Source organism: Periophthalmus magnuspinnatus, chromosome 7 (assembly GCF_009829125.3).
Source record: "Periophthalmus magnuspinnatus isolate fPerMag1 chromosome 7, fPerMag1.2.pri, whole genome shotgun sequence".
NCBI lineage: Eukaryota > Metazoa > Chordata > Actinopteri > Gobiiformes > Gobiidae > Periophthalmus > Periophthalmus magnuspinnatus.
This window is the reverse complement of record NC_047132.1, coordinates 2033241-2048632: the sequence shown is the minus strand read 5'-3', so window position 1 is coordinate 2048632 and position 15392 is coordinate 2033241. Positions and strand designations below refer to the sequence as shown.

Sequence of the window (15392 nt, the reverse complement as noted above, 5' to 3'; positions counted from 1 at the left end):
AGAAGCACTGCTTTTTCTGAAGCGTTGTTACTCAAGTTAGACTTTAATGTGAGCTTTGTTTTCATGCAATCTGACCATAAATAACTGATTTAACTGGAACAACAACAGGTTAGCGGATTTGTGCTGTTAAACAAGACTCTCATACATAAAATTCCAGTCACAAGCTAACCAACATTAGCCAAGAGTTTTTTCAGTAGCAACTCTCACCTTTTTGTTGAAAATTAAACACCTAAACTGGGCCTTGAACATGCACTATTGATCAGAAAATGTACCCATTTTGTATTTTTTCTTGAGTTTTCAGTAATATGCGTGAGATGTATCATTAGTATTAGTATTATTCTGGCCTTTAATGTTCATATCATAATCATTATTATACCTGAAATAAGAAAATGTTGTTCCAGAAACAAATGAAGGACAGAGGCTGGTTTAAAATACTTGGTTGAAAATGTTGTCATGAGAGAGTGGGGATGTAACTTGGAATCAGAGGTGGATACAGTAGTCGAAGATTTTACTCAAGTAATGTTACTACAAAATAATATTACCCAAGTAGAAGTAGTGGTCCAAGAAATCACTCAAGTAAGATTAAAAAAGTATTTGGAAAAGTACTACTCAAGTAAGAATAAGGAGTAATTGTGTTGACATATCAATTTGATTTATAATTTGAAGTTAATGTAAGCAGACAGATCAAACATTCAATAATTCACAAAATCTGGTATTTTCCAAGGATAGACACAAATAAGACAGTAAGTCATACCTGAAGGAGCGAACACAAATGTTCAAATCATTTCATATTGTCAACATTAACCTTTTGTCACACAACAAAAATGTTTCCTCAAGTAAGAGTACTGTTAAATGGTCACATTTTTCTATAGCGCTTTTCTACCTTCAAGGTACAACTTCAAAGCGCTTTACAACAAGGAACCACTCACCCATTCACACACCAGTGTACGCGGACACTGAGGGCAAAGTGGGTTAAGTGTCTTGCCCAAGGACACAACGACAGCATTCATCTGTGTGAGTTAGAATCACACCGCCAACCTATGGATCAGTGGATCTGACCGCTCAACCAATGATGTTTATGTCAAGAGCGGGATTTGTTAGTGGACAAACACTCTACCAACTGAGCTACTGTCGCCCCTACTGTTGCTTCAATAAAAATATTTCTCAAGTAAGACTAAAGGTATGCTGCTAGAAAAGTATTCAAAAAAGTACAAATTCTTTAAACTTCTTTAAAGTTATTCAAGTAAATGTAACTGAGCACTACTTACCTTTGCTTACAATACAATGTTGATGATATTATTGTCCTTTGTGCTTGCTGCAGTCTGTGTATTTTCTGTGGGCGAAGAGACGAGGGTTTCACTGAGGATGGATTGGACCGACACTACTGGAAGCACTGCCCCATGCTGCGGCTCTGTGACCACTGCAAACAGGTACTAACTCTCTTTGACCACTGCAAACATGTACAGACTGAAAGTAGCACCATCTTGCACTTAAAGTGGGACTAAACACATAAACTTCGCCCATAACCACTACCTGGAGGACTGACAGGAAGAGTGAGGGGGAAGGAAGGTTGGGATCTGGGGGTATATGGAACCATGTGATTGGTCTAACAGGTATCCACACTTGAAACTCCACCCTTGCAGCTAGGTTTTGAATCAAAAACACCTGGCTGTAATTAGGACAGTCTTTTGAAATGTCATATAGTACTTGAAATTACAGAGGCCGCTGAAGGCCATACACATTTAGATTTAGGTATTTTTGAGCAAAAAGCTGAAGACGTACTTAGCTTGTACTAAAGTTGCCAAAAAATACCAGGAACAGCAGACATGCATTTGCAACAGTTTGTGGTTAGTTCCACTTTAACAAGATATTGACTGATTGTACTTGAGGAGTTGTTGATCTAATTTAACACTGCCACTCACAGTTTTAACTCCAAAAAAAATTGGCAATTTTGAATTTTCACCACATGTCTGACATTTAGTCAAATACTAAATAAGATCCAACCAAAATCCCTTAAGTATTTTTCTTTTTTGTATCAAATGTCAACAAAGTGAAGAAATTTAAACCTGGAGCTTGGGGTGGACGATATGCCAAAAAACTAGATCACGATGTAGATTCATAGACAGTTCATGTAAACTTAGTATTTTGGATTGCCTCAAAGAGATAACTGAAGTCACCTGCTTCTTTTGAAAGTTGCAATTGGTTAAATCTAGCTGTCTCTCACTCCAGAGCATTGCTGAAGTTGACCAATAGAAGATGTGGGAGAGAAAAAGTGACTTTGTTTAAACACAGAGCTCCATTCTCTGAGAAAATGAGTAAAGCACAATGTGCAGATATCACTATACCCAACTATCACCATCAACACCATTTTGCCTACCCTACCTGGCTCCACCCATTTTTCAGATTCAAATGTCCCAAATATCTGCAATTTGGACAGACATATTTATAAAACATTACATAATAAAAAACTTGAAATTATACTAGCATTTTCATGGCTTCAAATTTGAGGGGAAAGTAAGTATTTCTTACTTTAAATTATGCCAACAAACAAAATATGGCCCATTTCTGCTGCCAGAGCCCCAGCAGCAGCAGCAGTCTTAATGATTGTCCCAGACTTGGAAGAGCAGTAGAATTAGAGTCAAGTTTTGAATGCCAATTAACCAGAGGATTGTGGTGTTGTGTCCAGGTGGTGGAGATCTCCAGTCTGACAGAGCACCTGCTGGGGGAGTGTGAGAGCCAGAGCAGCTTCAGCCAGTGTCCCCAGTGCAGCGAGGCCGTGCCCTTTGAGGAGATTAGGAGCCATATGGAGGGGCCACACTGCAATCGTGAGTGACCAGGGTTATTCTGACTTTACTACAGTGGTCAGGAAGAAGATGAGGGTTAAGGCTGTGCAATATGAGAAAAGAATGTGATGTTCAATAAACATATTTAGTTTAGTTAAATTAGAATAAAAATGCCAATGACTCAATTTGTCCACCTCTAACAAATATAAGAAAAAAAATAAAAGCCCAAAACCAGATTAAATTGGAACTTAAAAAAGAAAAATAAGTACAATATCTTACTTTGGTACATTTAATAGAAATAATGAAATAATGAAATAATGAAATAAATGCAAAACGGAGAACCTAAAGCCCCTGTTCATGGGTTGCAAGCTTTGGCAACCATCCTGGGTGGTAATGGCAATTAGGCAATTCAATGCGGAAAGGTCGTTACTGGAAGTGAAAACCATTTCAAGAGACTTCATCAAGGGTTTGCGGTGCTGTCAACAAAACATTTGAACATAAAATATCTATCCCATGCAAAAAGCAGAATCTAGTCTGCATTTTTAGTTGAGAAAAACAAAATTTTATCTGAATGAGTAGTGCAAGAAACACCATCATATTTATCATCATCATATCAATGTCATAACGTCAACATACAGCTTTTGTCACTAGTAGACTTACTCACAGTGGGAATAGGAACCAAATGTTTTACTCAAGTAAGAGTACTCTTACACAAACTGAAAGTATGCTGTCTGAAAACTACTCCAGTACAATTTTATGAAAATGTTACTCAAGTAAATGTAACTGAGTCCTGCACACCTCTGAGTCTTCTTATACGCATACTGTTACCAGCAGATAGCAACACTAACATTTCAAACTCAACATATACAGAATACCACAAAAAGTAGTCTTAATAAAAACACTCCCTTTAAGGCAAAAGATGGTAAATATATATTATATATATATTTTTTTATATTGGTAAAAATGTTGTGCTTTCTTTCAACGCTTTCTACTCTACAAGTTTTGATTATTGTTCCAAGATTAATCACTATTGTATCAAAACCACAATTTGAATGAACGGAAATAGAAATCACAAAGATTGCAAAATTTAAATTGTTGAAATACCATATTTCTTATTCTTCATTAAAAAACAGCAACCTTGCAGTCCAGACCTCTACAGACATGTTTTGAAATGTGATTCTTGTATTAATTTGTAAGTTTATATTTCAGTCTTTTTGCCTTCTGGACATATTTAAAATGTGAACTTTGAACAGAATCCTATATAAAAATAGCAATTAGATATTTTTGATAAATTGATAAATTTCATATGAGTGAGAGAGAGAGAGCGAGAGAGAGAGAGTGACAGAGAACAGGAGAGAGAGAGAGTGAAAAAGAGAAAGAGAGAAAGAGAAATGTGTCAATTTACCCGTGCTTGTAATAAAAATATCAATTGGAAATTTTTTTACACATATTTTAGCCCTTGTTTTGACACTAGTTTTGTATTGATTAGTATCTGAGTATTGCTGATTCTGGATTCTGGTGCTGTGTGTGTGCTGTCTGGATGCGGTGAGAGAAACCTGCTGATGGGCCGAGGTGTGCTTGGCCATATGTCCCCATGAATTATTGACAACCCGGCTGCGTCACAGGGCGTGTATGTGTGTGTGTAACCTGTCCTCCTGTCCTCAGGGTGTAGAACCAAGTTCTAAGGTGTTGTGTTGCTCTGTTTCAGCCCCCATCCCTGGGAAAGCCTCCAACCACTGTCCCTTGTGCCACACCAACTTCCAGGCCGGAGACGAGGTGAGGCTTTTGGCTCTATGTGGACATGTGTGGACTAGTGTTGTCACAAAAATTCCAAACTGATCCTAAGGAATAGACTTGATACTCAATACCAATTCAGGCACCACAATCATAATAGAAAAAAACACTCTTTGGAAAATAGAATGTGATTTTCAACTTTAAATGGTAGTACTTTCTTTTATATTACCTTGTGGCCTTATACCTGTAATCACTCAGTCGTCCAGGTAGGTTCCATAGTGGTCCATGGGTCTTATACTTATGCTGATACAACTCAAGCTCATTCTACAGCTATTCAGGAAAGATTAATTTCTGTCCTGTGAATGTAATTTTAGTATCGATACATGTTCAAATGTGTATCTAGTTTTAGTATTCATTAGTATCTGATACTTTTGACAACCCTAGTGCAGATCCTGATTCCTTCCAGGTTTAAAAATAGATTATGCAACTTAGAAATACATTTTTTTTATTGCTTTGCCTAGAATGTTTCACAGTATTGCATTAAAGGCACTGTACCTGATTCTTAAAACATGAAAAACCCAACATGCACTTCCCGCTTCTCCAACAATAAGAGCTTTAAAATTATTGGAGACAGTACACAATGGACTTATTTTGCCCTCAAGAGCTGCTCACACAATATTTCTGTACTGTAGCAAATTTTGCTCATCTATGTGGAAAAAAATCGGGTACTGGCCCTTAAAATTAATCTTCATAGAGACAAGCAGTTCAGGTTGTGCCAGGAATTATAAGTAATGTAATGGAAACACCACACGTAATAATTGTAACAACAATAATAATTGTAGTGTCAACAATATGACACCGAGCTAAACCACTGGAGAAGAACCGCAACCACAGGGGGTGTTTTGTTGCTATTATTTCCTCCTCCTAATGGTGAAAACCGAAAGAGTACAAAAGAAAACAGAGCTGAATCTAACACTAAAATAAAGTACATTCATCCTGCATAAAACCTCACTCTTCCGCTAAATACTATAAAAATATAGATAACTAGACATTTACGAATATATTTACAAATTTACCGCATTGCCTTGTATGTGCTTCAAAGTGGATAGTGACAGATGGTGACAGATACCATGCAAGATCTCATATGCGTCTTGTTTATGAAAATCGAAAACCGGAAGTAGGGCGGTAAAACTGGAAGCAGAATTATTTTGCAATATTTTTTTACCCAAACCACAATTAATTCCAATTCCAATTAAAAACTTGGAAATTATTATAGCACCCTTTTTAGCTTTTTAATACATACATATATATATATATATATATATATATATATATATATATATATATACATATATATATATATATATATATACATATATATATATATATATATATATATATATATATATATATATATATATATATATATATATATATATATATATATATATATATATATATGAATGAACTTATTTATTAAAGAAACCAAATACCTTAAAGGCAACACACTCCCCACCTGGCCACTATAGTAGAGGCCACTATAATGGACTAAACCTTGTCCAGAATTGTCCTTTGGTAGAAGAAGAATGACCTCAGTAACTGGTCGCATGAAAGTCTTTACACTGCCTTGATTGTTTACTTTGTTTGTTTATTCTATGTGATACAGTCCATTTTTGTTTCTGTTGTAGTGTAGGTAGGTACTCTCGCCTCCAGCGCGTCCAGAACTGGTTGGCAAAAGCCTGAACTTGTCTCCATTTCTTGGTGTAAACGTCTTTGTCCAGGAAATCTCCAGAAGGGGGTAAAAGACAAGATTTCTGGGTTAGCAAGGGAGAGCATGAAGGGTTTATCTGGGTCGGAAGAGACTGGAAGGCATTGCATTTACGATTGCGGTGACTTCGGCCATGAGTGTGCACAACACATCATGAGTGAGTTGCACCTTTGGAGTAGCATTGAGTCTAGTATTCTCCGAGCAATGCCAATCATGTGCTCCCAGGCCTCTCCCATGAGGGAGGCATGAGGCGGATTGAATTTTAGCAGGGTGCTCTGTTTGGGGATTGGTTTACCAGCTTTGAAGGCAGACAGTTGTTTTCCAAAGGCGGCCTGTTGAGTCTCTTGGAGAATGACATGCTTTGCTTGAGTTATTTCATCTTGCAGTAGCGGGACATCAGGGCCAGCAAGGCCTTCTCTGCTGACCTAAACATGCTCAGCCTTAGCCTATCAGATCTTGATTCTGCATTTCAGGGCTAGCTAGAAGGTCTTGCGCTGAACTGGACATGTACGTGTCCTGTGATTGGATATGCATATACATACACTCTGGATACAGTGTGAAAGGCGGCAGTTTGCAGAATGTCGAACTAAATCCAGAGATCCAACAGCCATTGCTGTATTTTTAACTCATAATAGCCAAAGGAGGAGAAGAAATTGATCTGGTTGCAGATATACTGTCCACATCATTTTCAAGATGGGCCTTTCACGAAAAGCTGGATATTATGAGAAGAGGCTGGCCAACCACTGCACTAGCTAATCTGTCTAAGCAAGGAAAAGGGTTTATCCTTCATTTCCAGATGGGCAACTATGAACGATACCCGTGGCTCATAGCTTCTGAGAAACGCTGCAAATTGTACTGTTATTGTATGGCTAGGCACTTACAAGCTACATTGCATTTAAAAATGTTTGGAGACACTCGCGTGGACCTGCGACGGAGCTCCACAGTGAGAAAGTTTATAGTGTTTATAATGTTAATGATAACTTGGCGCATTGAAGTCACCTCAATTAAAACTGCACTAAAGTTCGTTCAATCTCAGCTGTGCCACATTTTCAGTTCTTTGCTGTTGTATAGCCTATTGTCAAAAAATGCACATGATCTGTTTACTTTATTTTCAAAGAATAGTTTGTTTTCTTATTGTCTGATTGGTGTCTTATATAAAAAGGCAACATTGAACAGTCTATTGGACAGACTTGTTTAAGCTCACATAGCGTAATTTTGGTGGCATTTTGTTTGGCATCTTTAAATTGCATTTTTATTTTACATTTTTGACAGTATCTGTGAACTTAGTTTCCTACTCTTAATTGTGAATGCAATGCATGCTTGGTCACTGAAGGCCCAAGGGTGAAATGCATGGCCCGCCACTTTCATCTTGTGTTTGGGTTAGTGTCATTGAAAGCTCTTGCAATGTGGATGAAGAACGCTACTGAACTATGGCTTGAAGGTGGAGAAACGCTCAAAGGGTTTGGAGGTGGGTGGCGCAAGTTTTTACTTGTGGCCTGATTTCACAGTCTTTGTCTAGTTCAACTAACTCAAAGTTTTTGCTTTCTTGTTTTGACACTGCAAGGGGACAATGAATGTGGTCCAGTGAACCAAGTTGTTTTGGTTAGTTAGTAGGGTCAGTGAACTTGATGTATGATCTGCTGGGTTTAGCTCGGTGCCCACGTAGAGCCACTGTTCCGGCTTTGAGGATTGACAAATACGCTGCTCTCTGTTGTAAACATATGTGTAGAATCTCTTTAATTTGTTGCAGATGTAGCAAATACCTTACTGTCTGTGTAAAAGTGAACAGCATCAAACTGTATGTCCAACTTGTCATTTTCAGTTCAGTTGAAAACTGTCTGTCCCAGAGCTTGCTCAGGGGCTTTGTTCGGCTTGTTTGCATGTGGCATTTCTTTGAGTTGCATAAAGTTATCACATTGTCTGAAAACTGTGGGGTGACAGTGGTATAATGTAGGACTGAAGTTGAGCAGGAGCTGGCTGGGCTGGGAGTTAGGCTGAGGCAGATGCTGCTGTGAAGTTGGCAGTTAGCTGCTGCATCATGGAGTGGAGTTATGCAATCATGTGTACAGTATCTTGTTGACCCTGCATGAGACCTTGAAGTTGTTCATGATGACCCACCCTACTTCCTTGATTAGCGATGGCTTTAGCTTAACGTCTGCATCTGCTGGGTCTGTGTTTGCTGGGTCTGTGGTGGCCAGTTTGTACTGTCACGGTTTGGTACAGGACCCAAAAGCAAAACAGAGAAAGGAGGTCAAGCATGATTTATTTACAGTAAGTGTTTGGGCGGGCAGAGCAGGCTGGGGAAGTAGGATAAGCGGGAGGGAAGGGCAGGAGGGCAACAGGGCAGGCATGCAGGTATGCAGATATGCAGGTAAGCAGGGCAGGCAGGCTGGTGAGCAGGGCAGGCAGGATCTGAGCAGAGGAAAAAAAAAAACTTCCAAGAATTTTAAAAATAGAGCCAAGTGACGAACTACTAGTGAGTAGTGTTTATTAAACAAACTGGCAAGGAGTGGCTGTGGACCTTCTTATATTGGAGGTAGACTGTGGAAGCCAGGTGTACAATTAGTGACAAGACAAGAGGAGACAGATGGCAGAGGATGAGAGGGAGACAACTGGAAGAGCAGGACTGGACTAAAGCAGACTGTGGCAACTTTGACACTAAGGAAAAGTCTCAATACTCAATAACAATTTCTGTACCACAGTGGAAATAAAAGCACTTTACCGTGTAATTTTCTACACAAAATAATAGAGGTTCAGTAAAGAAAGAAACAATGTGGTCTTACAGGAGTTCTGATATGGATCAAGACCATTCTAAAACGTTCCAGGAAAGGTCCTATTTTGTCCCAGTTTTGTAATTTGTTTTAAAGTTGATACCTGCTCAATCTCCATCCAGTTTTTGAAAGTGATTATATGTTTGTTTGTTTTTTACAGCCCATACAAATGCCTTCTTGTGCTGTGGAGCTGATCAATATAAAAAAATAAAATCCTCCTTAAAAAGTCCTAAACTGTCTGATTTTGGCCACTTGCACAGCTTTTAAGATTACGGTAAGGTTAAGGTATACTTTACTATAATGCTTAATTTGTAATTCAGACATTGCCGGATGTCTTCCATTGAAGATAAACTCCAAAGTATTATAGTAGTTTATTCCAGGGCAACTGTAGTGCAGTGTCAGAGCAGTTCTCCATCAGGATACTGTTACCTCTGCCTGTTGTAGTGCTTAATAAACCATGAGCTGCTCTTTTACAAGTGTGGTCTGAGAAGCAGCTGCCACACACCGACTGCACCAGCCCCTCTTCCTTCTCCTCCTCCTCTTCCTTCTCTTCCAGCCTACAGCTTACTGTAAGACTGTGAGGATTAAACAATTCATGGGTTTCAGAATAATGAGAAATAAAGCCCGCTATCACGGCGATTAACAATTTAAAACAAAGTATTATATCTATCCTCAAAATGTTGCATATTACGTTACGTTATATTATAGGTTAGGTTCACGTTTTAGAATGGCTGGTGCCTTTGTAACATTTATTAAAGGACTCATACTATGCTATTTTCTGATCTATGTTGTAATGTTGTTTCCTCTTCAAAATCATACATGGAGTTGTGCTTTGTTTTGTTCACACATGTTTAACACACAAACCCTGCATATTTAGAGGCTGAGCTCTTCTCTCAAATGGAAAACACCTTGTTATATCATGTGGTAGTATACTAACTGCTTCGCTGTGTTTTTAGAATTATTTGGATCATTTTAGCCCTGGAATTGTCTATCTCTACTGAACTCAATTAAAAAGCTAGCCGACAACAAGTCTGTCTAACACAGCAGCTAAAGAGCCAGATCAGAGATTTTTGAAGGCACACACCACTTCTCGGTTAAGCAGCAAGGCCTAATAACTGTTAGGCTAACATGCTGCTAATGCTAACGAGCAACTACAGGGAAAGAAGGCATCTGATTCGCCTATTATGTTCATATCTTGATTTAGTGACAAAATAGTGAAATTAAAACCGCAGTATCATGCAGTGTGGGTTAAAACAAACATTTTAATGTCAGAATAATGAGCCTGACATCAACAGTTACAGAGAGAGAGTGAACTGAAGCCAGTCGATGGTGCGAAATTGTGTCCTCACTTCTTGTTTGGAACACGGCGGCTTGTGGGGTAGCTATGTCCATCTATACAGTCTTTGGGGCTAAGCTGAGTGCTGAGTGGGGGTGCCTGGTCTGGTCTGGATGCAGAGTGGAGATGCCTGATCTGGTCTGGGTGCAAGGTGGAGGTGCCTGGTCTGGGGTGGGTGCAGGGTGGAGGTGCCTGGTTTAGTCTGGGTGCAGGGTGGAGGTGCCTGGTCTGGGTGCAGAGCGGAGATGCCTTGTCTGGTCTGGGTACAGGGTGGAGTTGCCTGGTCTGGGGTGAGTGCAGTGTGGAGGTGCCGGAACTGGGTGCAGGGTGGAGTTGCCTGGTCTGGGGTGGGTGCAGGGTGGAGTTGCGTGGTCTGGGTACAGAGTGGAGGTGCCTGGTCTGGGTGCAAGGTGGAGGTGCCTGGACTGGGTGCACAGTGGAGGTGTCTGGTCTGGGTGCAAGGTGGAGGTGCCTGATCTGGTCTGGGTGCACGATAGAGGTGCCTGGTCTTGGCTAGGTGCAGAGTGGAGGTGCCTAGTCTGGTCTGGGTGCAGAGTGAAGATGCCTGGTCTGGGGTGGGTGCAGGGTGGAGTTGCCTGGTCCGGGTGCAGGGTGGAAGTGCCTTATCTGGTCTGGGTGCAGGGTGGAGGTGCCTGGTCTTGGCTGGGTGCAGAGTGGCTAAGCCTGGTCTTGACGGGGTGCAGGTTGGAGGTGCCTGGTCTGATCTGGGTGAAGGGTGGTGATGAATAGTCTTGGCTGGGTGCAGAGTGGACGTGCCTGGTCTGGTATAGTCCTGGTGCAGGGTGGAGGTGCCTGATCTGGACTTGGTGCCGGGTGGAGGTGCCTGGTCTGGTATAGTCCTGGTGCAGGGTGAAGGTGCCTGATCTTGGCTGGGTATAGTCTCTAGCCCTCAGAACACTGCCTGGTGTGGTCCTGGTGTGACCGGTGGACATGCCTGGTCTGGTCCTGATGCAGGGTGGAAGTGCCTGGTCTGGATGCGGGGTGGAGGCGCCTGGTTTGGGTGGAGAATGTGCACTCTGAGCCTGGTACAAGGCTGTAGTGTTCTGGGGGCTGGAGACTGAGCTCTTTGTGTGTGCAGGCCTGGAAGCCACACCTCATGGGCCGTGAGGGCTGTCCACACAACCCCCGGAGAGCAGTGCTGTACCAAAGGACTCAGCCACTACAAGGTACTGCATTCACTAGTACACCAACTACTACACTCACTACTGCATTCACTACTGCATTCACTACTGCATTCACTACTACACTCACTACTACACTCACTACTACATTCACTACTACACTCACTACTGCATTCACTACTGCATGCACTATAGCATTCACTCTAGCATTTACTACTGCAATCATTACTACACACGACTACGATCAATAGATTCTGAATGAGTTGTGCTTTAAAATAGAGTCTGTATTATATTTATTACACATTTCGTAAACATGACCTTTCTGTGGTAAAAGTGCTGTGGCTGCACTATGATGCATGCGTCACTGCTGTGCTACAATTTTTATATGTTCTGTTGTGTCCTTCAAATAAAACAAATAAATAAATAAATCTATGCCCTAAGTAAAATCAAATCAAATTTAGCTTTTACTTATAACAATTGTAATGCTGATTTATTCTTAATTACAAAAACATTGGACATGGCTAAGATGTTTATCTTATAATTTGGTGTTTTGGTTCCCAAGACGATTATCCAATCAGAGAGCAGAATGAGCCTCACATCATTCTCTCATTTGGGTTGCCACTTTCAATGCTGAAATGTAGTTGGTTTAACCCTAAAAGGACTCTCTCTGATCTGAAGAGTCGCTACCTAAACCCCAGCACCTGCAGTCAGTCTTTAATCAGTTCCAGTGCAGCGTCTGCAGCTCAGTGAGTGAATTCTGGAGGTTCTGAGCTTTTACATGAGGCCTGTCCATATACTGAGAATGAAAAAACTTATATGCGTCCTTCATCTGCAAGTTAAGGCACTGGCAACACAGGTTCAATTGTGATTGTAGTACCTTTTTTAAAACAGTAAGATTGCAGGCTACGCTCCTGTTAAATAATTAAAAGCAAACATGCAATCCCCTAAATTTTCACCCGCCCTCCTCCCCATATATGACACTGTATTCCTGTAATTGTGCAGACGCCTCTATGAGTCAGTGCACCCCTCCCTCTGCACAGAGCCATGAGCAACTGTGATATGTCTGTGCAGGCCGAGCATTGGACAGCAGCAGGCTGAAGCAGGGCTGGACTGCAGGGCCCCTGGGAAGACCCCTGGGACGGCCCTTGGGACGGCCACTGGGACGGCCCCTGGGACGGCCCCTGGGACGGCCCCTGGGACGGCCCCTGGGCAGAGGCAGCAGGATTCCAGCTCTGGCCCAGAGTCAAAGGAACACAGCCGACAAACGCTGACAGAGTCTGACATGATCTGAGAGGGCCCACCCCAATCTACATGTCTGAAGTGTACTGAGAATCCGCTCACAAATTGAACTGTTGAATGAAAAAAATCATAATAATACCAATGTCTTTAAAGACACTTCACTTAAAACAGAACTAGTTAACTTTAAAGGGTTTGCAGTGGTCCAAAGTTATTCCTCACGTTCCTTGCATATTTCTAAGCATCCTAATTCACTCAGAAGCCAGAGTGGAATTTTGCTATCACGGTAATGCTAAGAACAACCAGCATACTAATAGCGTACCAGCCTTATTCCTGGTTCACAGATGATAAAAATGCTTTATAATTGGATGTGTAGACGGCACACAACACCCTCATTTTGCCCTAATATATCTGCACTGGACAAGACAATTTTGACTTTACAAATGAAATCTCATCTTCTTCATCTTCATCAGTATCGCGCCTCCTATATTCCACAATGTTGCCAGCAGAGGTAGATAAGGCTAAAGATAATAGCTGTTCAACTTAGGTATGATCAAATGTTTGAATTACTCAGGCATATTTACACTTGTAAAGAGATAAAGACAGACATTATGGACATGGTTTGCCAAAGTTTGCACCCCAGCAGTATGGAGCACAGTGTAGACAGGTTGAGATTACAAATATGCAAGAGATAAGTACATTAGTTGGAGGATACTGACAAAGATCCTTAAAGTAAAAAGAATACCTTAATATACCTTAACTGAACTTCTCCTTGTCGGCACCAAATCCACCCTAAACAAGATCAACAATTTCTCTATACCCATTGACGGCTCCTCCATCTCTCCTTCCCCTCAGGTTAAGAGTCTGGGTGTCATCCTCGATAGCACTTTCTCCTTCACTTCTCACATTAATAACATCACCCGCTCCGCCTATTTTCACCTACGCAACATTAATCGTCTCCGGCCCTCCTTCACACCACAGTCCACAGCAATACTTGTACACAGCCTCGTCACTTCCCGCCTGGATTACTGCAATTCTCTTCTCTTTGGTCTCCCACAAAAAACACTGCGTAAACTTCAGCTGGTTCAGAATTCAGCAGCTCGCATCATCACACGCACCCCTTCCATCAACCACATCACACCCATCCTACAGCAACTTCATTGGCTCCCCATCTCACACCGCATCCAATATAAAATCCATAACCATCCATCCAAAGCCATCCATAACCTTGCACCTCCATACCTCTCAGACCTCCTCCATATTGCCACACCCACTCGCTCTCTCCGCTCCTCTTCCTCTCTCCATCTCTCTGTTCCCTCAGCCCGGCTTGTCACCGTGGGGAGCAGGGCCTTCAGCCGCTCTGCTCCCCAGCTCTGGAACTCTCTCCCCCCTGACCTCCGCAACACTGACACACTCTCACACTTCAAAAAATTTTAGATTGTCCCCACACTAGACAGCTCATGTTTGGGGTGTTTTTATATTGTATTACAGTCAAAATAACTGTACCCTGAATGTATGTCACAATATTGATTGTTTGAACATATACCCTTCAATGCTGTGTTCATATTGCAAAGATATTCAAAGTAAAGGAAAATTAACAGAGTTTGAACAATGTGTTTTTTTTTTTCCCATGGCTGATGCCAGTTTTGGAGAATCCAGTGGAACCGATGGCTGAGTTTTGCTAGTGGTTTTGTACTAATATGGACTGGCTCATTTTGATAATTTTCCCCAAATGATTTAAAATAGCAATAAACATATCCACAATCCCATTTCATGGCAAACCCAAAAGAGAGGTGTGTGTTCACATTATGTGCAGCTCTCTTCACAGTGAAGTGTTCAAATAAGGCTAAATATCCTACATTAGACTATTTGATCTATGTTATAATGTTGTTTCCTCTTCAAAAACATACCCGGAGTTGTGTTTTGTTCCATTCACACATGTTTAACACAAAAACCCTGCATATTTAGGCTCAAATGGAAAACACTTTGTTCCACCATTTGATGGCATGTGGTAAAATAGTAAATACTCTATGGTGTTTTTAGACTTCATACAACTTTATTAGAATCATTTGGATAATGGCCAATCTCTACTGAACAAGGGAAGATGTGCTTGTTAACTTGAAAACTACCACTTCATGACATCACAAGGTGGAACACAGCATTTTGAGCTTTGGAAATGTAGACAGACTAATAATAGGTTTACTAAAACATGTTTGAATGAAACCAAACACAACTTCTGTTATGTTATCTGTTTCCTCAGAGCCCACACTGTGGGTGGTTAAATCCACCTGTCATGCTGGGATGGGATAACTACTTTATTTTTATCATCTAGCCCCGTAGTCTATTTATCAGAATTCTGAGTTTTGCCAAGAAGAGCACTTTAAGTGACACACCATTCACTTCTGCTTATGGAGTATATTAACTGTCAGCTTTAGTATGGGTGGTTTTCAGATTGTGGACTGTGATGATGTCATACTCTCAGATGGGGGTAAGAGACAAATGTTCCATATTGATTACACTGTACTTTGCCATAACATATCCCAAGGGTAAATTCACAAATGTTGAACTTGATAATTTCTATTAGTGTCCAGACCCAAGAACAAATCTTGAATTTGAACAATA

At 40.9% G+C, this 15392-nt stretch overlaps 1 protein-coding gene across 2 annotated transcripts in view; it reads left to right on the top strand.

Annotated features, from left to right (window-relative positions):
* Positions 1–13533, top strand: part of cep104 (centrosomal protein 104) — a 52302-nt gene extending 38769 nt beyond the window's left edge. For both annotated transcript variants that reach the window (XM_033969843.2, XM_055223181.1), the window contains 5 exons: positions 1322–1430; positions 2687–2825; positions 4492–4559; positions 11492–11579; positions 12606–13533. In XM_033969843.2, the coding sequence (XP_033825734.1) occupies positions 1322–1430; positions 2687–2825; positions 4492–4559; positions 11492–11579; positions 12606–12805 (604 nt within the window). In that variant the 3' untranslated portion in view covers positions 12806–13533. The remainder of the gene's footprint in view (positions 1–1321; positions 1431–2686; positions 2826–4491; positions 4560–11491; positions 11580–12605) is intronic.
* Positions 13534–15392: the final 1859 nt, after the last annotated feature.